The sequence below is a fragment of the Benincasa hispida genome, chromosome 1, assembly GCF_027475165.1.
Source record: "Benincasa hispida cultivar pf3 chromosome 1, pf3_genome.v1.1, whole genome shotgun sequence".
Classification (NCBI taxonomy): Eukaryota; Viridiplantae; Streptophyta; class Magnoliopsida; order Cucurbitales; family Cucurbitaceae; genus Benincasa; species Benincasa hispida.
This window is the reverse complement of record NC_143478.1, coordinates 60,776,821-60,802,826: the sequence shown is the minus strand read 5'-3', so window position 1 is coordinate 60,802,826 and position 26,006 is coordinate 60,776,821. Positions and strand designations below refer to the sequence as shown.

The window sequence follows — 26,006 nt, the reverse complement described above, 5'->3', positions numbered from 1 at the left end:
TTATTAGTTATTAATTCCGTTTATTTATTTATACTTACATAATAATCTTTTTATTAGGATTATTTTTTAATAAAAAAAGATTAACCAAAATATTTATAAATATAATAAAATTTTAGTGTCTATTATAGTATCTATATCAATATATATCATAACAGGCACAAATAATAATCTATCGTAGTCTATCACAGATTATTGAAGTTATTATTCATACATATTTTAAATAGATTTGTCATTTTAAATAATTTTATTTATTATGTTAGTATTATTAGTATTATTAGTATTATTATTATTTAATTTCATTTCCGTCTTCTTCCTTCTCTCTCGCTAACGAACCTTCTCTTTACTTTCTTACTGCAAAATCTCCTATTTTGATTTTGCCTAAGAATTTCAAGATCCCTTTCTTGTGTATGAGCAACTACGATTCTTTCTATGAAACTGATCGGCGATTCTCTGATTACGAACAGCGATAGCGATGAGACGACGTACGGATACTGATGATTCGAGGCCTGTTAACAATACTTTCCAAACCATTACTGCCGCCGCTGATGCGATCGCCACCGTCGATCATCGTTTTCCTCGGGCTACTGCCGTCCAGGTATTGTATTCTTCACATCAGTTCACCTTCTAATTCAATCATTTGGAATTTTTAGATTTTAGTGTTGGTTACTTATGGATCGTGAATACTGACCTTGTTTATATGGAAATTACTGTGTTCATTCTTAATTCCGTTAGGTATTAAGATGTAGTTTTTTTTCGAAGGATGGGATTATATTATACCGGAATGGAATCTGTGTTGTTGGATTGTGGATTGTCGATTGTCGAATTCTATATAAGGCTTTTAATTTCCCCTTTTCTTTTTCCTGCTCGCTCCTTCTGTTTGTTTGCTTAGAAACTGTGAATCGTCACATGGAAACATGAAAAAAAGGGAATCACGAGCTGAGCTTCGTTTCTGCTTTTTCTGCTTTTTCTGCTTTTGGCTTTTCTTCTCGCATGATTATTAGATTTTTAAGGATTAGAAAGTACCAAGATTGGTGTTTATTGGGTTGGATGACTGTGTCAGGAAGCAATGTGCTGTTGTTCTGAGCCCAATGTTATTTGTCTTTATGTAATAACACTGTCCTTTATAACCAGAAAGGCATCTCTCCATTCTTTATCTTTTTCAAGAGAGAGAGAGAGAGAGAGAGAGAGAGAGAGAGGTTAGCTTTTAAAATGCATTCTATATAGAAAAGTATTGCTTTTTATATAAAGATTCCAACAAATAGGGCTCTCATTTGTCCAAACTCTTCCCACTGTTTTGTACTGATGTCATTATCAGTTTCCTCTTTTTCTCTTTGTTTGGTTACTCACAGAAAAGAAGATGGGGTAGTTGTTGGAGTATTTATTGGTGCTTTGGATCTCTCAAACAGAGGAAAAGAATTGGGCATGCTGTTTTGGTACCGGAATCAAGTCCTTCTTCCGAGTCTCATGAAAATTCATTGCAATCACCAGATATTGTGCTTCCTTTTGCTGCACCTCCCTCTTCCCCTGTGTCCTTCCTTCAATCTGAGCCACCTTCTGCTACACAATCACCTACTGCTTTAATCTCTTTCACCTCTCTTACTGCTAACATGTATTCTCCTGATGGGCCTTCCTCCATTTTTGCCATTGGCCCATTTGCTCATGAAACCCAACTAGTGTCTCCACCTCTGAATTTCTCTACTCTCACTACTGAACCATCAACTGCTCCCTTCACTCCTCCCGAGTCTATCCACTTGACTACACCTTCTTCCCCTGAAGTTCCTTTTGCTCAGTTTCTTCAACCTACACTCCAGAAATCTGAATCTGATCATCAATATCCATTTCCTAATGATGACTTCCAATCTTACCAATTCTATCCAGGTAGTCCGGTCAGTCATCTCATATCACCACGATCAGTTATTTCTCGTTCTGGGGCTTCGTCGCCTTTGCCTGACTATGATTTTGCCTCCTTTGGTTCTCAATTTTTGAATTTCCCATTAGAAGTTCCACCTACCTTGTTGAACCTTGACAAACAGTCCATTCATAACTGGCGACAACGACAAAGTACCGATTCTTGCACTCAAGATTCTATAGAATTAAAATCGAGTAATGACTTTGTTTTGAATCCCCAAACTTCAGAATCTATGTCGGATCACCACGCAACGAATGAATCTCAAAATATCCAAATTCTCATTGATGGAAACCAAAAGGAGGAGGAGGTGCCAGGTGCTACTAACCATAGATTCTCATTCGAGTTATCTGATGGAGATGCTTTATTACAAAGCGTAGGAAGTAAGCCACTGGATTCAAATGAAGTTGCAGTTGCATCGTCTCCAATACATGAACCATTTGAAACGGCTAAAGAAAATTCTCCTGTTGATGATGACCATACTTCAAATGTTACAGAAGGAAAGACAAAAGCAGAGGTTGAAGAAGCACATCAGCATCAAGAACATCATTCCATTACTCTTGGGTCTGTGAAGGAATTCAATTTTGATAATGGCAATGGAAGTGATACACATAAGGCAAATCTAAATTCAGAATGGTGGACTAATGCAAAGGATGTTGACACAGAAGGCACGACCAACGGGGCCTGGTCATTCTTTCCAATGACGCAGCAAAGATAACTGACTGGTGCTTACTTATCTTCTAGAATCTCCTCATGCCATCATCTTTTGCAGTTGCAAATTGATAGGCAAGACAAATACAAGACGTCAAATCTTGAAAGAGCCAAACTGGAAGCCTGTTTTTTTCAACAATATGACCTAAGACAAACAAAGCCAGATATTATTAGAATGATAGAGAAATTTGTAGATTCGATAGGGCCTTATTGACAAACGATTGTGGCTCGTCACTTGAATTGTAATAGATATTAGTGGTCTGATAGAAATTGGAAGTGTATAAATATGGTAATAAAAAAGTGTTTTTTTTTTATCTTCATAATATTTCGTTTATTGATTTGAATTAGTAGAAAACATAAAAAGTTGAGAACATATTGATTTGGTATACCCAAAAATTGCAGAATCTTTTTGTAATTAGAAATGTTTCATTCTATGAAATGAATGAGTTGCAAATAGAACAAGAGATACGATTTGCAATGGTTCTGAAGTCTTTTTTCATTCAAGTCTCTCATAAGCATGAGTTGAATGATGTTTCTTTTAACATTTGAATAATTTTTTATTCATTCTTTGATATTTAAGACGTTTGGGAGAGCAAACTTCTTCTCTTATTCTCCTTACCTTGAGAGGTTTGAGTCACTTGTTTCTCGAATTAATGAGATAAAAAATGCACTTCTAAAAATAAATCGGAAGATATTGGTTGTTCCTTGAAAAATTAGAAAAGGCATGTTAATTTTTTCATCTTTACAGAGTGCTTCTCTCACCAATTTTTATTATTATTATATTTCCTGTTAGCTTTCGTCACCCTTTTTTTAAAATTTCTGTTTTTAGTTTTACCTCTCTTTTTTCCTTAAATTTCTGTTCTTGATTTTACCTTTTTTTTAATTTTGTTATTAATTTTACCACTTTCTTTTTCTATTTTAAACTACTTTTTCCTAGTAGTAAGAGATACACTCCAGATTCAATGTTTTTAGTTTTACCACATTCAGATATCAATTCAGCTAAGCTCATGTCCATAGTTGTTTATACTTTTTTAATATTTGAACATTCTCTTTCATTTCAAAGCCAAAAAGAAGAAAATGGTCCATTTGGATATCTTATCTGAGAAAGAAATAGAATAGGCATCCAGTAACCAAAACTTGTCTATAAAACAAATAAATTTCCCTTTCTAATTGTAAGTGCTTAAAAGGCGATGTTGAGCACTACAAACCCTAAAACATCGAATTATGAAATCAATAGGAAACACAATTGTACTCGTTTTCAAACAAAAGTATTACAATCGTGCACTCATATTTGTTCCCACAGGCCACATTCTGTTTATGTTTCAAGGCAAAGGGGCATTAAAAACTACAAATACTGATTTGTCTAACTTCACCATTTAAAGTGTCCATGTATTACATGAAGCCTGAGATAAGAAGTTAAGAGTAAGAAAGGTTTCTCTTAAGATTCAATTATTTTGGGCTGGTTAGATCCACACTGAAATCCCACAGTTTCTTGGCCAATTCCATATCTTTAGCATGATTGGTTGGGTTGGCTATATTACTATCAACAAAATACTCTCCACTAACCCCTTTAACTTGGGGATTCAGTGCTACATAACACTGAGTTGCCGCTCCCTACATCAAATGAAAACTTAATCACATAAAAACACCACCTAAGAGAAACAAAATAAATAGTGTTCAAGAAAATCTGGTGAAATCAAATCATTAACATACCTGCTGGACATTTTTAAGCACAAACTTAGCAACCGAATTAGTAACAGCTGTAACAAAAGAAACAAGTTATAAACAGACACCAACACATGACAGAAACTCAAGGACAAAAAATAAGCAGGAAATAAGAAAAAGGTAAACAAACGTGTGAAAGCATAATTAGTAACATGGCAGATGTTTATATTTGTTCGGAAAGCATTTTGTCAAACTAAATATGTCTAAGCCAACCTAAACACAGCTCAACTGGTTAAGGCAAAAGAAAAAAAATCAAAACATATGCCTTCGACTAAGAGGTCAGAGGTTCCAGTCCTCCCTAAATAGGCCTACACCATAGTTCAGAATAAAATACAGGAACCTTTTGAATTGTTTTCAGCAACTTTTACTATTTTGAGTTGAGAAAAAGATATCTAGGTCCAGTGCCTAGCACCCTTCTTTGGAAAGGAACATACTCAGACCAAGCATAAACCATCGCCTTCAGTCCAAATGCAAATTAAAGTGCCCTACATACTACAATCTATACAAGCATCTGATTGATGTAAAAAGAACATCTGATTGACAGATTCATGCCCAGTTGAAGTTAAAAGGCAAGCCTTATATTTTTCATTTACTAAAGCACATTTGCCTTATAAATGTAATAGGCAAGAAAGTTACCATTAATGAAACCATGGAAGCGTAGTAGATTGGTAGCAATTGCTCCCGGATGAAGGGCGTTGGCTGTTATTTCTACCCCTTCTGCCTATTGAAACAAGTAGAGAAACGATAATCGTTCATCAAATTTGACTTGACAAGATAACTTGGAACAATAATAACGAACAAAAGAAACTGCACAAAAACCAGTTAGCGAAACTCCATCAGAGACTACCAAATATATGATATCTTTCTATAAAACTGTGGAAAAAGTTTATCAGTTAACATGCCATTTGTTAGTAAAAAATTTACTCACGTGACCAAGTCATTTGATAAATTCATTAAAAAAATTAAATAAATAAATAAAAAAAGAAGATGCTGAATCATTCAAAAATGGCTGTTAAGCGCACAAGGAACGTTATTGTGCTAAAAAAATATGGATTTTGAACACATATTTGGATAAAAGTCTTGGGTAAAGGGATGTGGGAATTTCACCTAGTTCACTACTAAGTATTCTGAAAGCAATGAAATGCCTAATCTATGAAAGGATGGAAGTTTCTAGGTTCACTTGATTATTCAACCTCCTCCTAGCCCAATTATTGTACAAAAAAAATCCATGCGTCGTTTTAAGATTCAAGTTCTAAAGCTCCAGTTGTAAATTTCATAAATAAACCAATAAGCACCTTTAACCGCCTGGCAAGCTCTTTTGCATGCAATATGTTGGACAGCTTTGATTGTCCATAAGCTAAGATAGTTCTGTACCTGAAATTTTACATGATACAGAGGATTACTAAATCACATTCAAGGAAACTTTTGAAGAAGTCATCATCAACAAATAAGCAACTTAGATTGTTACTCTGATTCATCGTTGATTTTATCAAAACGAATTCCTTCACTGTATGTCAATCGGTGACCCTCTGATGACAGGTTGACAATCCTTCCCTCCTTTTTGCTTTCAAGCACAGTTTTTTTCATGGTTTCCATTAGAAGGTTTGTCAGAAGAAAATGTCCTACAAAAGAATATGAATTTGTGTTACAACTTGATCATGGGCAGGCATTATAAGAATTGTAAAGCATTAAATGAATATATTTAAGCATCAAGCGAAGCTCAATAAAAAGAATTGTACTCTCGTTACAAAGTTTTTATTGAAACATACCTAAATGATTTGTTGCAAACTGCAATTCTATGCCATCATGGGAAAGCATAAAAGGAGTAGCCATAACGCCAGCATTGTTCCTTCAATCAAAAGAAGAGAAGTATTATTATCCAAAGTCATGAAATATACACACAACAAGCCCTTCAAATAAGCCCACATAACAGGTTAACAACAAGGTTCCAGGTCCAATAAGACTGAAGGGCAACTTAACAAAGCCTACCCCCCGAAAATAATAAAATAATAACAAAATAATCTGTTTGAATATACTCCAACAGATATGTAATTCATCAATGGCTATTTTAGCTGAGTTGGATCTAAATTCCCTCTTTTTGGGGCAATTGTTAACTTTTCAGCCAGTTATCCAATAAAGTGTCATTGTCAAGACGACTAATGAAATAGAAGCACAAGAACTTTCATTCTAATAAGTCATAAAACTTGTGCATAGCATCAGACAGGTTCAACTGAGAGAATCCTAGACAAAGAATTCTACTCTACCAGCTCCAAATCAGTTCTTACATGAGAATATTCAGTGCACGGCCTGATGCAATATAATCTGCAGCAAATTTCCTTACAGATTCCATTGAAGAAAGATCTAACTCCATGATATCAATTTTAGCAGAGGGGGATTCCTTCAGTACTGCTTCTTTTACTTTTCTTCCTGCTTCAACATTCCTTACAGCCATAATGACATAGACTCCACGTAATGCAAGAACACGTGTAGTCTCTTCGCCAAGACCACTTGAAGCTCCTGAAATCATGAGGAAGAAAAGGAAAATGAACTCATAACCTGAAATTGAAAAACTTCAACAATTCATTGGATCAAGATCTTCTAAAGATCAGAATGATACCAGAAACTTCATGCCCAAACATATGAGAACTAAATCTAGAAATTCAATATGAGACCAGGAAAGGTGAACATTCTTTTAAGTAAAAAAACATGGTAAAGGACTATCAGAAGAACCAATATATCTAAAATTTCCACTGGCAACGTTGAACTTTGGCTAACCAACTACAATTGTGAATGAAAGCTTCCTGATTATAAACCAGAGGCTTCACAATAGCTTGACGCTTCTTTTCTTTTTTCTTTTTTCTTTTTTTTCTTTTTTTTTTCAATGGAAAACATGACAAAATATATTCGTCGAAAGAAAAGAACACAGCCCATAGGACTTAGGATTGAAGGGTCCCTAAGCCTAATTCAGAGAGTTGACAAGAAAAACCATCAATCTAAATGACGTTGCGTATTGCAAAAGGAATTGTGTAAAGCACTCCATGTAACAACCCGAGTTTAGGAGGGGTACAAGAATGAACCGATATCACATCGAATGAGAGGGATCCTGAGGACATGAAAGTATGGTTAGGAAAGGCTTAAAAGAAGTGAAAGTTACTACCTATACTAACAAGGTGCACCTTCCTTTTTGGTGGCTCAATCATAAAAACTCCAAAGTTAAGCGTGCTTAGCTTGGAGCAATCCTATGTTGGGTGAACTCCTGGAAATTTTCCTAGGATGTATGTGAGTGAGGGTAAAGCATGTTGAAAGGACCCATGTTGGTTTGTAGGGACAACTTTCACTTTTAGAAGCATTCAAGGCAAGTGAGGATGACGTAGCTAGGTCGCAGGGGAACATCGAGGCCATCAAGGGCCAAATTCGGATTCTGAATCCTGGGCCTGGAGCATTGCAGATGGTATCAGAGCGGAACCTCTCCTAGTAAGATGTAGTCCGGGGACGAACCACGCCGAAGCTGGTGGGTATGTAACGACCCGAGTTTAGGAAGGGTACATGAATGAACCGATATCACATCCGAATGAGAAGAATCCTGAGGACATGAAAGTACGGTTAAGAAAGACTTAAAAGTGGTTTACTACCGGTTTGCCCTCAATCCCAAGCATGTGTTACATATTGATTCCTAGGTTGGAATAAAATATTTTGATAAGCCTGCTGGTCAGATGAAAATTTTGAAAGCTTACGCTTATGTCACCGTATGTCAATGTTGTATGTCGTTGCAAAGTTTGATGGATGGATAAATTGTGAACTGTTGGATGATCTTGACGTGATTTATGACCTTGTTTGCATGCTTATGTCTGTTTGAGATTTTAGCGACTGTTAGTGTTGCCATTGGGCTATGCACATCGCATGTTGTGAGCCTTCGGGCCCACACCCTATGCTTATGTACGGTGTCCTTTTTGGGACCACCACTTATGTTTGTGCTTGTGACTTTTAGGGTCACTACTTACGAAAGCGTGCCTTCGGGTTCGCCCCTTATGCCTATGCCTACGTCTACGCCTATGATGCCCTTGTACACTTTGGTCCAATGGAAAGACTAACAGATCACTGAGTGGGCCTAGTAGTGGGCCACTTACTGAGTATATCTTTATACTCACCCTTTTCATTTCATGTTTTCCAGGTAAGGGTAACGATAGACCGGCGCATGACAAAAGAGATCTGTGACCTGGCCATTTGGACGATTTACTACTTCGCACTTAGGTATCATGTATTGGAGTCTGGTTTAGGAGTTAGGCATTTTAGACTCTTATGAAATACATTGATTTTATTATTTGATTATTTAATTGTTATTCATTTTAAAGTTGGGTTAGGGGTACCCGAACGGTATTTTTTTTTTATTATGTTTTCTCACCTTTACTTATTTGAGCATTATTTAAATTAAATAAAAATTTTATCTATTTTATTTTATTATTCTTTGCAAAAAAAATGTATTGCCAAGCCTATGCATGCATAAAGTAGCGTCCTAGAAACATATTTGAAAGTTGGGTCGTTACACTCCAAGTCAACTGTAAACGATACATTAACCCAAATCATTATTTGAGAATAATCTGCTTACTAAGTGATAATTTTCAAATTCAGAGAAACCCTGGAATGACAAATGGGCAAATCAACCAAAGGAAAGCTCTACAGGGTTGCTGCAGAAAATATTTTCTTTCTTTTTAAACCACCAGCCAGACTGCAGTTTGAAAAGGCCATCTTCAGTTCTTTTAGGAAGGTACCAAGCCATATCAAAAAGGTTAATAAGGAACATCCAATCCTTATATGCAAATTGACAGTGAAGGAAAAGGTGGTAGCTACTTTCTGAGTTTCTTTTGCAAAGTTAGCAATAGTTGGGAGAGAGATCCAAATTTGGATGTCTTCTTTGGATTTTGACCATAACGTTTGGACTGCCATGCGCTTGGGACCCAATGAAGAATTTCACTTTCTTTGGACAGTTTCCTTCTCAAATCAGCTTGGAAAGAGTTTGATTTCCACAAATTCATTTAGAGGCTGATTGGCTGGAAAATACCCCTGAAGTGAAGTCTCTGGAAGCCAATACACTTGATCTTCCTCTCCATTTGGCCTTATCCTTCTAGAATTATGATGAGGTTGTCCCATTCATCCATTTCTCTGTCAAGAACCTCTTCTGAGATTTAAGTTCAAAACTCATCTTAAGGCAGACCCACAGGCCACAATTACAGATTGAAAGCCTCACCGTGTCCCAACTGTATTCCCAAAATCTGATTTTTTTTCCGCTTTTACTAATTTGAAATTGATGTTTCCTTCAATGATGTGATACCAAGGACTGAGATTAGATTTCTTCTTTATGAAATTTTGAATGCCAGCTGCTACTGATTGCCCAAATTTTCTTTTTATAATCTTTTTCCAAAAGGTCAAATCGTTTTGAGAAAATCTCCAGAGCCATTTTGAAAGCAAATCTGAGTTTCTTATTCTCAGATCTCCCATGCCAAAACCTCCGTAAGTTTGGGCAGCATAACTTTTTTCCAACCAAATCGAAGTAAGCCTCGATTGTCAATGGCTGCTCCTTCCTTATTAGCCCATTCCCAAATGAAGCTCATTTTTTCAATGGAAGCACTAACTTCAGAAGGGATTCTACAATAACTTGACTATCATTGGCTTGTTTAGAAGTTTTACCTGAAAACATTAATTCTCTCTCTCATTTGTTAGATTTCTTTGTGATGTACAGAAATTCAGTATGAATGGTAACAAATACATCATCCATGTGGTCTCTTTTGAAGCAAAATGTAAAAGAAAACAAGCTTCAAATTCCATGTCATTTTAGAAATCCATCCAAACTGGGCAATGTTTTGAATGATACTTGCACAAAACATCAAACCTTCCAACATTCTTGCAAATGATCATTCAAATTCCCTCGGCTTCAGTTTCTAAACTCACTATTATTGTGCTATGTATAGTAACCTAACAGTTAAAGCTCAATATATATATAAATCTTCACAAAGAAATTTCCATTACTCCATAGATTTCTGCGTAGTAAATATAAAAGAAGACTAGATTATAAAAAAAAATAAAAAAGGATAAAAACCGCGACACCCGATTGAGACTGAACAATCAAAGAACAGGTACAGAACAGCCTCAATAAACATAGTATTAATATCATAGCCAAGAAAATCTGAAGATGTCTAATGTTACAACTAAACATGGCATAGAAATTCGCATTAGATCAAGAACAAATAGCAACCGAGTTGTGAATCAACAACTAAACAACCAAAATCCATTCAAACGACAAGGTATCAAGTTTGCTATATTCACTATTTCACCATCGACTATTGAGAGTCACGAGACAAGAAAATGTAACAAATAACAAAACCCATATAAAAAAAGGATCAAAATAGAGGGGAAGGAACAGAAAAAGGGAAAAAGATGAAATGAAACCTGTAACAATAGCAGTGAGCCCATTGCCATCAATTCCTTCAGTGACTTCTTCTGCTGTAGAACGGGCTGAGAACCCAGATGGTCCTTTCCATCCAAAAATCCACATATTCGAGATTTCTTTGGCTTTCAGTAATGTGAATTGGGTCGGTTAGGGATGATCTTTCAGATCATTTGGGGTTTTTTTTGGCTTGATTCAAACGAATGTTTACGAACGTGTAGGGAAAATATTATTTTAAGAACTCCATCAATAAATGAAAATGCATATATAAAATGAAAATACTTCCTTTTAGAAAGAAATGACTTCCATCATCTTTTTTGTATATGGAGAGATGATGCAATTGACCTCGATCATCTAGTTTCTTTATAGAATTCAACTGCTGGAGGTCCATGGGAGAGTGGAGAAATTGAGAATAATAAAAAGAAGAAAGCGACCAGCACTAGGTTTATTTCTGTCCCTGTTATCATGATTTCAAATTCATCCGGTTCAAGTCATGTCTATTCAAAGCAAAGCATTAACTAGTAGAGTTGTCTCTATTGAAATCTAGCTTTCAAATTTAGTTTGAAATTAGGCCTAATAGAGTGGCGATACCAAAGCCACGTTTACATTATTTGAAAAGTAATTGCGTAAAAAGTAGGTCTAATTGATTATTTTATTATTATTTACCTACTTTCCTCGTAATGAGATGCATGTCTATTTTGAAATTTATAATCAAATCGTATAATCTGATTGAAGAATAAAAAGTATTCAATTTAGAGATGTCCAATTTTCCCACGGAGTCCTGCCCCAATCGGAGCGAGAATTTTCTGATTAAAGTAGGGAAAGAGAGAGGAGTAGGGCAAAAAAAAATTCGTGAGATAAACGGGGACCATTCCTCGTCCCGCCCCCAGTCCTGCCAATTTTCGACTCCCCGGTTAGCCTCTATTCATTTATTTAGTATAATAAGTTAATGTTGTGCTATTATTATTATTATATAAATATTACATTTAAATTTCAAGTTTGATAGTTTATTGGTCAAGATAATGAATATATTTAAATTAGATATTTAAATTTGGATTATATATGTGAATAATTTGATTTATATTTATTTTCTTCTACTTAAAAAAGTTGATTAGTTTTTTAGGCTAAAATTTGAGTTTAAATTCAAATTGTTAGGTAAAACTAACCATAATAAACAACTTAGTGATAGAGTTAATTATTTATTTAAAATTTGTCCAAATTAATGATTTAAATTAATTGATTTTTTTTTAAAAAAAACTAAACGGAGAATCCTCGTCCCAATCCTGTGGGGAATTTCATGGGAGGAATGAAATAGGGAATAGGGATGGAGACGCAGAATGACATCATCAGCCTCGTCCTACACCGTGGATATCTTTAGTTCAATCTGATTACGGTTAAAAGTTATGTAGGGTCCATTACATTTATTGTTACCATTATTATTACTATTACTGTCATCATTGTCGTTACAAATATTATTGCCGAGTATGAAAATTATGAATTCGTCACGTTTATTGTTACATTTATCGTTATATTTATTATCACTATTACCGTTACTACTACCGTTAGAGTCAAGCAGTAACGATAATAGTAAAATGTGACAAATTCGTAATTGAAGGTAAATGCGATCAAAAGCAATCTAATTGTGTTTGCGATTAAGTCCTATTATGATTCATCCATCTAAAGAAATCTCATTCTGATACACCAATTTTCATTACGATTTTGTAAACATGGCTTAAATGTTAAATGAAAGACTCCTAGAATGACAAAAGCAAATAGAGTTTTTGGACAATTTCGTTAAATACATAAAAGAGATCTCTCTCTACGTGTCCATGATAATAGCATTGAGAATTCTTTATATTGCTTTTATTCATTATTTGCTATGACAACATCATTTAAAAATAATATAAGATCCACAAAATAAATTAATATATCATTTAATAGTGTGTCAAATTATTAATAGTAGATACTACCATAATACTATAATACTAAAATATTTTCCTCGATCGTAAAAGAATCTATTGAAAATAAGAACAATACACCTCTCGCGAAACAAATGAAAGAAAAAAAACATAAATCATGTTCATGTGGACATGTATTAGTATTAAATTATTGTTTCTAAGAAACATATACGTATAATTAGGAGAAAAAACATAAATCATGTTCATGGGGACATGTATTAGTATTAAATTATTGTTTCTAAGAAACATATACGTATAATTAGGAGAACAATAATTATATCGTTGCTTTAAAATGCAAAACATAAGTTTTAGAGGATGTGGGAAGTTTTGATATTTGGAGAGTTCTGATCGAGTATGATCGAGTATGTTCAAGCACTGAGATGATATATGTTACATGGAAGGAAAATAACGGTGAGGTGAGATATGAAACACGTTCCGAAAATAGGTCCACAAACAATTAAAATCGATGAAATAGGATAATGAGTCTCCAAACATTGAGATGATATAGAATATGGGGATATACTATCTCATATTGAGCCTCCAAACAACCTCTTAGAATTTAAAGATTATGGTAAAAAGTAGCTTCAAGATTTGGCCTTTGCCAAATTCTCTGATGTGGACTTGATGATCCAACACATCGATGCTGATTTTAATGTCACTTGACATTGCTTATTAATTGCAAATATAACACAACAGTACTTTAGTTGCTCAAAGTCTTGATTTGACTAACAACGTTCAGGTTGGAAATACATGTCTTAAAATTAGACAATTGACCACTCATTTCATAATTTTCGATTTCTTATTTTCAGTATCTTTTTTCCTGTTTCCTATTTTTTAATTTTTAAAAATTAAAAACAAAAATATGTTTGATAACTATTTATGTATCATATTTTTTAGAAAAAAAAATAGAACAATAATTTATTTGATAATCATTTTTTGTTTATTGTTTCTCATATTTTTTCTTTACATTTTTTCTTTTGTGTTTTTATGTCACTGGCCACCACCTCCGACCCTCACTCGCACCCAATTCTAGCCACCTTCAATCATAACCACCGGTGGTCATTGCTGGCCAACTCTGGCTGTTATCACAACCTTCAACCAACTCCAACCACCACTACAAACTCTGACACAATCACCCAAACGACCAACTTTGGCGACCATTATTTTAAATTATTAATCCATAATATTTTATAATTGTTTTCTAATAATAATTTGAATTGCTGGCCAACTTTGGCTGCTATCACAACCTTCAACCAACTCCAACCACCACTACAAACTCTGACGGCAATCACCCAAACGACCAACTTTGGCGACCATTATTTTAAATTATTAGTCCATAGTATTTTATAATTATTTTTTAATAATAATTTGATATTAATAAAAACATTTTTAGTATATAACAAACCGAACAAATTTGTATATAAATTTGTTTGATAATTATTTCCCGTTTCTTGTATTTTATTTACTTACCTTCCACTTCTTTTATATTTTAAATATAATTTAGTTATGTAAAATAAAATATATATATATATATATAACAAGCATTAAAAGATAAAAAATAATAATTCTAGAAAATTTACAAGCAATAATAAAATTATTTCTACCTTTCAAATGTTGCTTTAATTCGATTTACAATACTAACTCTCACTCAAGTCCTTCGTATGAAATGATATCAACTCAAATCCAACTTAATTATTTTATTACGTAAATGTTGTGATTGTAAAATATTAAAATGAAGTTAAATGAATATTTTAGTAAACAAAATTTATATATTCTATCAGATTTCAAATATATTAAGAATAAAAATGCAAAAAATATTAACATACAAATTACAAAATTTAAAATTCAAAATTCAAAAAATATTTAAGTAAACATAATAAAAAATTTGAAAATTAAAATAATATATAAATCTAAATGTTAAAAAAATTAGTAATATATAAATAAAACAAATAGAAACAGAAATAGGGGAAAAAAAAAAAAAACAGATGTTGCATTATCTGGGAAATGATCCCATGACTCATTGGAGTGAAACACGACTTAGGACCAACAGAGCAGAACTAACCTTTTGTAAAATTTTCTTTAAAGCATAACAGAGATAAACTACTTTTTGTGATTCCCCAAATTTTTTGGAAACATTTTTTTAAATTTAGAAAAAAAAAACGAGAACGATTATCAAACAAGTTGATTTCTTAAAAAATGAGAAACATAAACAAGAAACAGGAAACGAAAACGTTATTAAATAGACGATATAAGAACTAAGATTGAACGAACTTAAAAAGTAAGGACCAAAATGATATTTTAGCTCATATATGCCTATGGGTTCACTATGAGGGCAAAAACTCTCAGCCTGTAAAGAAAAGAGACTGATTATTATTGAATCCAGTATAATTATAAAGCGATCTAGAAAATCTATTCATAGATAAATACATCAAAGTGCCTAACATGCAATGAGATGCTTCCTAGATTAAAATGTGAAGGAAGCTATGGAATGAATTTGTTTTTTTTTTCCTTCATGAACTGTATTCTCTCTCTTTGGTGAAAACAAAAATCCTTGAGCTTGCAAGAACCACGACCGAGCGGAGCTCATGGAAAATTTAGGAGCTTGTTCACAGCCAAGTCTAGTTCATCCACATTCTTCCTCAAAACCTTTCTAAGCAAGAATCAAGGAAGAGGGTAATGCAGAGGATTGAAAATAGAAGGAAAGGACAGCCGGATAAAGAAACATTAGTATGTTCAAGTTCTCAATTCCAAAGAACTAAAGCATTAGAATTATCTATTAGGCATGTAACTAGTCCAAGAGCATGCCAAAAAAGTAAAAAGAAGGAATGAAATAGAAAGGATACAGCTGAGCAGCTAGATTGTCCATGCCTTTCATTTCCTGATTCAATCTACAAAACAAGAAAATACAGTCCATAGTTACAGCATCGGCCAAGCCATCCACACAACGGGTACATGACAGAAATAATTCAACCACAGTAATTATCTACAGTTATGTATGTATGCGTGCACACACAGATATCCAAGTATTTACAATTTTGTGAACTTCAACGTCTGTGGACTTCATCAAATACAAGGTCATCCTAATCATGATCCTCAAGATGGTTTAAAGGTGTAAACTTCGATTAAAACAGAAAAAACGTTGATGAAAATCTTTAAAATGTTGTGTTTTACTAATCATCAATATAAGTGTATAATGGAAATTAAGGGAGTACAAATTTGCAATTTAAAAGAGATCTTAATGGTTTTGAATCAGAAAGTTGAACTAGGCTAATCCCATTGATCGAGATGTTCGATCAAGTAACTTTAGAAGGGCAAACTCTGGCCTACTCTCTTGCTTTCGCTCTCCCTTGTTCAAACATCTATATGGCAGAATCCAATGTCTTCCAACAGTTATTTCAAAGTTTGTCCAGGTCTGGAAGATGCCTAATAGGTTAGTTTCTGCTTTTGGACAGTTTCCAAACGCAAGATCAATACTATGGATAGATTAGAATAGAAGAATCTGAATTCGCCATCTTTTCTCCCCACTTGGGGTATTCTTTGCCAAATGTGAGAGAATATTGGATCGTCTTTGAGCTTTTGCCTCTTGTTCTTTTGCTTCTACTTTTAAGTCTATTTGTTTCCAAGACGCAAGTCTCCAGAAATGTCTGTGTAGTTGAATACTTTATCACTCCGTTCTCCAACAAGCAATTATAACTCCTTTGGTCAATGGAGATGTTTCTCCTCCCCTTTTGTTACTCTCTTTCCATTTGATGCATTATTCTTATTAATAGATGGTAAGAAAAACATTATCATTCATCAGTATAACTTTTGTTATCATTGTAACTATAACCTTAAGGTAAAGTTAGTAATAGACTAAATTATCACAACCCATGATATGTACCGTTAGAAGTGAAAGCCATTGGGCTAAAACTTAGTGTTCTCACTTAAGGTTCTCAAAGCCTCTTTTAGAACACTGGTAACTTAAAAGCTGACTAACTTGACTTGTGACACAACATAGTTAAGCCATAATTCATAGGTTAAATTATCAAAAATCACCCTGAACTATGGGGTTGGTTTCAATTATACCCTTGAACTTTAAAAAGTTTCATTTTAGTCTTTGAAATTTGAAGTTTGTTTTAAAATGACCCTTGTAGACTTCTTGCCGTTAAATTCATACGAAAAAAGGTTGTGTTTGCTTATGTCAACAAAAATATATACACATATATGATATATGGGAAAAAAAAAAACAAAAACAAAAACATATGGCATCTGTGAATCACATGTTTTCATCTTCTCCTTTCAACCCCATGCACCCACCTTTTTAGTCTTTTCATTTATGAATTTTTTTCCTAACTCTAACCCCCAAATTTACTTCCCGAAAGTATTTAGATTTGTTCACATAAACAACAAATAAGCAAATACAAACTTTTTCATCCATGAATTTAACAACAAAAGTCTCTATGGTTGTTAAAACACTTCAAACTTCAAGAATTAAAATGAAACTTTTCAAAGTTCAGGGGTATAATTGAAATCCACACCATAATTCAAGGGTATTTTTCATAATTTAACTTATATATAAATAAAAAGACACACCGATGTGTAATCTATTAATCTTCGATAGAACAAACACAACTATGCCAATATATTGAACTTGGCAAGTAGAATGACCAAAATATAGATCAAAACCAAAGAAATGTTGCACATAACAAAAATAGTGCCGAAATCAAGTCAAATCCTTGTGATTAAGAAAATAAAAAAAATCCCAAAATCTTATGTTCCCAAATCCCATCAGAGGACAATAAATAGAGTTCAATATGATAGCTGTGTAGATTTGTAGTATGAGACTGACATCCAACATCCTTCTTTTTACTTTTTTAGAAACAACATCTATTGAAGCAACGGCAAAAATTTTCCACACTTAAAACACAATCAAACTAACAGAGGACTCACCAAGGAACTTAACTCCCCATATAACAAAGAGAAACACCAAATACTTTCTCAAGGCATCCAGATTGCAATTTTGATTACTACATTAATAAATATTTCTCAAGACTCGGAACTTTTCTGACTATGTCATTCTTTCATTTCTTAATAATCTTTTCAGAATAAAGATTTCAATTCGTTAACTACCAAGTAACAGTTATATTTATAATTACTTAGCTACCTAGCATCATATATTCGAGCATCATTTTTGTTACAATTGAATATAGCAGAAATTAACATATCATAATTAAAAGAACTATATAATTTCTGGAGGTAACCGTTGAGGAAAAATCCTATAATTAATGATTACTTACATTTTCTAAAGTAACAATTGGGTAAAAATGCATTATAGGTTCACGATACTGATAACCTCTTTAAATTAAACTATAATTATGGACCTTTTTGATAGATTTTTTTTTCTTATCAGTAGAGAAACCTTTCTTTATGTGTGTGTATCAATCTAATCTCTTACTCGCAATTGGTTCAAGAACTTTCATTTATCATTTCATGCAGCAGGTTGTAAAAAGCTATAACATCCACAGGGCTATCGCATTTTGACAAATGGAGTCAAAATTTTAATGTATGCTAGCTATTTATTATTCACTGACAACACAAACATCAAATCAATTGGAGCTTATATCTCAAGGCCCAAAAATATAAGTATGCCTGTCCTATCATGACATAGCTCAACGGTGAATTAGTCATGACCAGGAAATATAAAACAAAGGACATTGAATATTTTCCGATTTCCGTAGAACAAAAGGAGATGCTAGAAGACATTAAAGCATACCTCAAGGAAGAATTAATGTATCGATTGCCCTTTGTTGCCGCATCAAGCACTACAGGGTTGAAGGAATGAGAAGAACTCGTGTCAGATCATCAAATAAAAAAGGGTTGTTAATATTATAGAAGCAAGCTTAGACAACTGTGAATATGACTAACAAAAGTTATGACGTATCTAGAATGACCTTTGTTATGCTAGGAATAATCTGACCAAAGCTATGTAATGCTAAGAGTTTGTGCACCTTGCTTATATGTTTAGTATTAAAGAAGTTTTATGTCTTCACGAGTCTGATTGCAACCAACCTCTTTCCAATCTGGCACAAAGGCCAGTAACACAGAATCTCAAGGCAATCACTAAGTTCAACTACCAAATCTTAAACAGAACAGTGAACATAAGGATGAACATATGGAATTTTGATTAATACAGAAAGAAATGACAAGATGAATCTAATAAGTTTAGCAGAATCCGTAGAAGACAAGGACACATCCAAACTATCATATACTCGGCCATTCCTGTCAATCAAAATCATCCTTTTTTTTTTTTTTTTCCACTTACCAGATTCTTGAAGGCGGCCTGCAGCATCGTTGAAGCAATGCATATGATCAATAGAGTTGCTGGTGACCTACAAGACTATCCTAATTCCACTCAGATAAACTGCTTGACAAGATGGATAAAATCAAGCTTGTCCAATAATAATCAAATTTGGTAAAGTTGTCAGACTCAAAAATTTTAAAATATTGAATTCATTCGATCTTGAACACATTAAAGCACCCCAATTAAAGATGGAAAATATCACAATGATAAGACATACACTCTGAACTACGTCATTAATTCAGTTGGTTTTGTGGGAAATCAAAGAGGAAAAACAAGAAAAAGGATGTGAAAACTATGAGACCTCGGAGAGAACCAAACGCAGAGAAGCAAAGAGAGAGGTGAAGCTCTCAGCAATGGCGAGAGAGTCCTTCTCAACGACTTCAATGGCTTTGAAAATCTCGGATTGGGTTTTGGTGCAATCTTCAATGACAGAACAAGTGATCGAATTTGGGGATGTCCCCCGAATCTGACTTCCAGGTTCGATGCTCGTCGAAGAATCCGCTCGAGATTGCTCCATTTCTCGATGAGTTTTCAAATTCAATTCCAAAATTGGGTTTCTTTCTTTCGACTTCCCATTAGGATTAGGATCAGGCCATTGAAATTCAACACACCCAGTAAAAGCTCTTGGTAATTTATCCAATCCTAGCTAGATTTTAGTTTGTGAGTTCAACAAATTGTTCGAGCTGGTAATAAGATTTACAAAATAATCGCATAGAAGCCAAAAATAAATAACAACACTTTGTTGTGAAATTGACGAGGACGACCATAACACATATACGAAAGAAAATATAATATAATAGTATATCTATATAATAAAAAATAAATAAATATAATATAATATAAAATAAATTAACTAAAATTGGATAATATGAAAATTAATAGAATTTTGAAGTAAATTTCTCACCAATGTAAATTTTCTTGGGTGAGATCCACCAAATGCCACTATTTATAAGTAAAGTGACAAGTAGGATGTGGACTTACATGACACCAAGCATGAATTATTACAAGGCACATGTACAATATGAAAAATGACACAAGGTTTTTAGGACACTAAGCATTGGACATCTATTTTTATGATATTTATTATACTTCTCCTTAGATGTCCACATATATATATAAAATATGTCTTGTTAAAACCTTACTAGGAAAAACCCGATGAAAAAAAAAACTCTAGTGAAGGAAAAAGAGTACATTTTCATATAATGCATACTCCTAAAAGAATACAATATATTTATTCCCCCTCACGAAAACATCACTTAAGATCTCTAAGTCGCCACATTTCAATGTTATGTACCAATTTTTAAAGTTGTGATTGCTAATGTCTTTGTAAACAAATCTACTAGGTTATCCTTCGAACAAATTTGTTGTACAATGATGTCACCATTTTCTTCAAGATCATGAGTGTAGAAAAGCTTCGGTGAAATATGTTTTGTTCTATCTCCTTTAATATATTCTCCTTTGATTTGGACTATGCAAGTTGTGTTGTCTTCGTATAATATTGTTGGAAGATTTTTATTAGAAGACAAGCCACATGTTTCACGAATGTGTTAAGTCATTGACCTTAGCTATACACATTCTCAACTAGCCTCGTGAAATGCAAGAATTTCAGCATGATTTGAGGAAGTAGCCGTTATAGTCTGTTTCACCGATCGCCATGATATATAAGTTCCTCCATATATAAACAAATAATCTGCTAGAGATCTAACTTTATGTGAATCAGATAAATATCCAGAATCTATATAACCAACTAGATCGAAATTTTATTTACTTGAATAAAAAAAACTCATATCGATTGTTCATCGGAGAAAACGGACTATATGCTTAATTCCGTTACAATGTCTTTTTGTAGGAGAAGAACTATATCTAGCTAATAAATTTACTGAAAATGTAATATCTGGTCTTGTATTATTAACAAGATACATAAGTGCACCAATTGCACTAAGATGTGGTACTTCAAGACCAAGAAGTTCGTCATTATCTTCTCGAGGTCGAAATATATACTTCTTTATATCCAATGAACGGACTTCCATTGAAACATTTAGTGGATGTGTTTTGTCCTGATAGCACCGAAAATATGTTATTTTCCTCTTCTTAATTCTAGGTCGTTACTATGTTTAATGTGTTTATTTGATGATTTTGTAGGCAATGAGCATCTTGAAGATAGAATCAGTCGTTACGAGCTATTTGAGGTTAATTTAGAGCAATTAGGAGCTAATTTGAGAAATCGGGCTTCAAAGGGACGTGAACGGATGAAAATACCTCCGGACGGAGCGTCGCACAACGCTACAAGGCAGTAGCTGCTTGTTTTGGGCAAAACAGGGCAGCGTTCAATGCTACATTTAGTGTTGCAACACTACGAACATCATAACGAATGTGCGTGCAAGGCAGGGCAGCGTTGTGACGCTGCTTCGCTTTAGGTCAGAATTATACGCCCACCTTCAACCTCCAGCCAAATTTCCCCTCTCTTTTCTTTTTCACTTTGTATTTTGGGCGTTTCTTTAGTAATTTACCGAGTAGATGTCGGATTGTAGCTTCTCATTTTCCATGGGAAGGTAAGATTTTGGTTTCTTAGCCTAGGGATTTGGAGGAACTCAATGTTATTTTGTGAGATTTCGATTTTATGATGTATACAAACTTGTCTATAGCTTTTAATCCGAATTTACATTTATGAATTACATGATTTTAATTGTTGATTGACGCCTAATAATTTTATTGTGTGATTCTAATGTTTGTGATTAACATGTAATATTTGACACATATTTATAAGTTAATCCCAATGGAAACAATAAGTTCATTAGGTAGAGAGGACTGCTCCTATCAACCTAGAGAAAAATCATATTGATTGTTTAATTAAACGTTGGAAGTTAAACACTCATCTTAACGTCATCCCTAGAACTTAATTCGATTTGTTAATTTGTATGGAGCGGATTCGTTTTCTGTGCATTTTGATTAATTAGATAATTATGACCATTGGTTGGGATTCCACTCAATTGGGCTAAGCATAAACAAGAAGTTTAAATCATAAATTGATTCAGTTATCTAAATTATATTGGGTGAATCCATTCCTCTAAGCTAAAACATCTCAATTAATTACGCTTCTATCTTTACTTAATTTATCAATCCACGCCAACCCCCCCTTCCCCCCTCAATTTATCACTTTAACTGAAAATGAGGTTTGATGAACTAATCTTCAACACTTCCCTGAGTTTCGACTCCGACTTTTCGCTTGTACTACCAGTTAGTATAAGCAATTCGTTCAGTGATTTACAAATATTATTTGCTTAGGCGGGGGTTTACGGGTGACGGTAAACTTAACCCCACCAAATTGGCACCGTTGCCGAGGAAGCCAATCACTTCTTCTTAGTTAGTTTTTAGTTAAAGTTTCTTTTGCTTTGATTTGTTTTCTGTTTGTGTCAGTTATGCATGACAGGATTTTCGAATCAATCTTGGATGTTCAAAGGTCAAGTTGCAAATTTTGATGACGAGGTAAGTGACCTTCGCCACGAGCTTACTGAGTTGGCTTCCTTGGTTGGCCATTTGGTGAAGAGGAGATCGTAGCAAGTAGAGGTGTGTCGGAGTTGCCTACTCGAGGGGCATCCCATGCAAGCATGCCCGAGGTTGCAATGGATACCAGTACCATGTGGATTCATCGAGGAGGGGTATTATGGTCTTTGGGACTACGAGCCTCACCATTCTTTGTGGGAGGAGTCCTTTGACCATGAATACTCAGGATGGCAACATAGCTTTGATGACCAAGATTTCACAACACTACACTAGTCGACTCATGCTCAGTCTTCAAGGTCATGTAAGTCTTTAGAGGCTTTGGTTATGGAGCTTGCTAACAGAGCTTTTAAGATTGAGCAAGACAACCTTCAGGCAACATGAGTTCAAGCGCATCCAGCAGAAGAGTCTTTGCCCCCAGGCAGAGGCTAGAACTGACTTGCAAAGCCTGAGTGACCTTATTGCTCGACTTACAACTTCAGTTGGGAAGCTGGACGATCCGTTCCAGACCATTCCTTTGATTTTCCAGAGGCCCAAAGGCATGAGGTAGTCCATGTCGATACGGTGGAGGAGTAGGAACCACTTCCTGGAAATTCGTATCCAGGTATGACATTGAAGTTCTCAATTTATGAACTTGCTAATAGTATTTTTCAGTCTCAGCAGAATCTTCAAGCTCAACTGTAAGAATTGATCACCTATGTTGCCAGGTAACTGAGGTCACATAGAGACTAGAGAGCCCATCAAAGCAGTCAACGCCTGTACCTCGAAGGTTGAGTTCCTTGCGGAGTGCTACTACTCTAGTGATGATGAGGACGTCATTTCATGGTTGCCAGTTTGTGAGGTTAAGGAGAATTTAAAGCCTAAATCTAACGAGATCTAGGTGATAGAGTTAGAGGTCAAAAGACCTCGCCTGTTCTAACTCTTGGTATTTCATATATATTCGAGTTTTGTTCTCCTAGTCCTCACGAGCCTGTTGAGTCTTTATTTTTTTTTTTACTCTTTGAGTCTTTTGATTCTTTCTTTTTACCTTTTTTGCCATATACTAAAAAACCCAAATTAGACCTATCTGGTTCTGTTCAGAAGATGAGAAGCCTTAGCCTTACTAGGCTATATTGACTCATCCAAGAAAGGACCAGAGAAATACGAAAATTTCTTTGTACCTTAACAAAGGACAGGTCACATTGAGCAATTGACGTTAAAAATTTGCCCTTCCTAGAGAGAGCCATCCTTTACAACTTTCTAGTTTAACTTCTTGTTTTTCTTTTTATAGGTTTTGTCTTTTTTCTTTCCCTCTACACTAATGAAGGAGAAGCTCAATTTAATGCAGCCCTCTTACCACCATCCCATGTGCAGAAACATCATCAAGGGAGGTTTTCTGTTCCCTTGACTATTTTATTTTATTGGGCTTAGATTAGAGATACATGGAGACAATGTATCATTTTAAGTTGGGGGTGGGATAGGTTATAACTATTGAGGTCCTTAAACGTTGTGCTCAGACGATGTTTATGTTGGGGTTGATGCCCTAAAATCTCGTGTCCTGTAGTTTGTAAACAGTATATTTGAACACTTTTGTTGTTAATATATGATATTTACTTCACATCTTGTATTTTTGCTTGGTTACTTATTTTATTTGCTTTACCACAAACCAATAAACATAAAATCCCTGGTTATCTGTATGTAACTCAAGCATGTATGTGGTGACATACAAGTGGATCATGTCTTGAGTGATAACCAAAATGGTCTGTAGTATATGGATGTAGGAGGGAAACCTTATCCTGGTAATGCTACGGATGCGACCCGCTTTGTGGAATGGTCACAAGTATTATGACATGTCATAGATGGTCTGATCCTGATCATTCGTGTTGGGGACATGCGAGCGGGGGCGTCCTATACAAAGAGTTTGTATAAGACCTGACTACGAAGTGTCAACGTCTCGTTATATAACACCGTTCATCATAGAGACTTCGCTTCACTAGAATGACCATAGGTAACATGACCTCAAACCTGAGTGAGTTAGAAACTCTTGGCATTGAGGGTGGTTCTTTGATTTGTATGGGTGCGAGTGGCCAGGTCGCCGATTCAAACCTACCATTTTGGAAATTCGTCTTATTTGGGAGCTGGGAACTCAGCTACACAAGATGGAATTCACTCCTTCCCCGAGGCAGGGGTAAGTAGATAGGTAGCTCCCTTAAGGGCTGATTCTGGGGCTTGAAAGATGTGGCTCCACATACCTTCTCTTGGCCCGAGAGGTGTTCACATATAGTTAGACTATGTTGTATTGTTCATTAGAGGAATCATTGGCACTTAAGGAGTGAGATGTAACTATAGGGGCATAACGGAAATTTAGCCCATCTATACTTACGAGCATCTGTGAAAGGTCATCGTACTCATGATTGGTTATATCCGATGGACACAAAAATATATCTGTGGTAAGAAGATTTCAGCTATTGGTCTTTAGTGGAATGCTTGACAGTTAACGGATGGTGGATCTCGTGGCTAAAGAGTTTAGTCAGCTATTCATGGACCGTTGAAGCTTCGAGCCACAAGTTCATTAGGTCCCTTGAGTAGCTTGGATAAAGTCGAGAACCAGTATTTGGGTTAATTTGAAATGTTCAAATTGACAAAAGGAAGTTCGATTATATATAATATAATTGGACTGGTTAATTTTATATGATATAATTAGCTAAATGTATGAGATACATTATTTTTAGAAAATTAGATATAAATATGATTTATATCAAGTAGAGGAGAAAATACTATAGTAGATATGTGATATCAAACTATAGGATAAAAATATAATATAATTACATTTATTAATTAATTAGTTGATTAATTATATGATAATTAATCCAAATTTCATGCTCGGACATGGGTTAGTGGGGAGCTTCGGTTAATGTAACCGATGAATTAAAATGAAAAAAGTTTTCATTTTGATTGTTCGTCGTCAGATCGCCTGAAGAGAATTGGTGAAGTGCGCGTTGGAGAATTCTAAGCGATCGCTTAAGAAAATCGAGAGACTATACGATAGCTCTTCTCCGCCTAAACGATCGTCCACCTCGCGCTAAACGATCGCACATTGTCGTTACACAATTGTATAGTGTGCCGGTTTTATTAAACGATCGTTCAGTAAATCCTACACGATCGTGTAGCTCCTCCTAAACAATAAGCACTTCTGCTATGCGATAGCGTCATTTTCCCTCCCACTTGCTTATCACCTACACAATTTATGTTTCCTCCTTCCTCTACCAAATTCATTAAAGCCCACCCTTTGGGTTTTCACTCCGAGTATACCCGGGGCTCTTTACTGGTGGTGTCGTCCCCACGGCGTTCTTATTTGTGCGTTGTTCGTGCTGCTGTTGTCAACGCTGCTGTTGAGTGTTGGTAGATCGCTTGGAGGGTTCTGCTGCTTGGAGTGCCAAAGTG

At 34.7% G+C, this 26,006-nt stretch overlaps 3 protein-coding genes across 4 annotated transcripts; 1 reads left to right on the top strand and 2 right to left on the bottom strand.

Moving 5' to 3' along the window:
- Positions 1-264: 264 nt before the first annotated feature.
- LOC120075005 (uncharacterized) lies at positions 265-2,940 on the top strand. 2 transcript variants are annotated; one of them, XM_039028151.2, is made up of 2 exons: positions 265-595; positions 1,350-2,940. In XM_039028151.2, exons 1-2 carry the CDS (start codon positions 473-475, stop codon positions 2,622-2,624), a joined length of 1,398 nt encoding a protein of 465 aa, XP_038884079.1. In that variant the 5' UTR covers positions 265-472; the 3' UTR covers positions 2,625-2,940. The 2 variants fall into 2 exon arrangements, with proteins under 2 accessions (XP_038884079.1, XP_038884072.1); XM_039028144.2 differs by having other exon boundaries at positions 299-595; positions 1,316-2,940.
- An 899-nt stretch (positions 2,941-3,839) lies between these two features.
- Positions 3,840-11,292, bottom strand: LOC120075022 (short-chain dehydrogenase TIC 32, chloroplastic-like). Its single transcript, XM_039028163.2, has 8 exons — positions 10,787-11,292; positions 6,628-6,859; positions 6,112-6,191; positions 5,811-5,964; positions 5,638-5,716; positions 4,979-5,063; positions 4,331-4,377; positions 3,840-4,231 (listed from the first exon to the last, which is right to left on the bottom strand). The coding sequence occupies exons 1-8, from the start codon at positions 10,890-10,892 to the stop codon at positions 4,067-4,069; spliced, it is 948 nt and encodes a 315-aa protein (XP_038884091.1). The 5' UTR covers positions 10,893-11,292; the 3' UTR covers positions 3,840-4,066.
- Positions 11,293-15,092: 3,800 nt separating this feature from the next.
- LOC120070236 (uncharacterized) lies at positions 15,093-19,860 on the bottom strand. Its single transcript, XM_039022122.2, has 5 exons — positions 19,384-19,860; positions 19,044-19,110; positions 18,495-18,543; positions 15,586-15,630; positions 15,093-15,392 (listed from the first exon to the last, which is right to left on the bottom strand). Exons 1-5 carry the CDS (start codon positions 19,597-19,599, stop codon positions 15,326-15,328), a joined length of 444 nt encoding a protein of 147 aa, XP_038878050.1. The 5' UTR covers positions 19,600-19,860; the 3' UTR covers positions 15,093-15,325.
- Between the last annotated feature and the right edge of the window lie 6,146 nt (positions 19,861-26,006).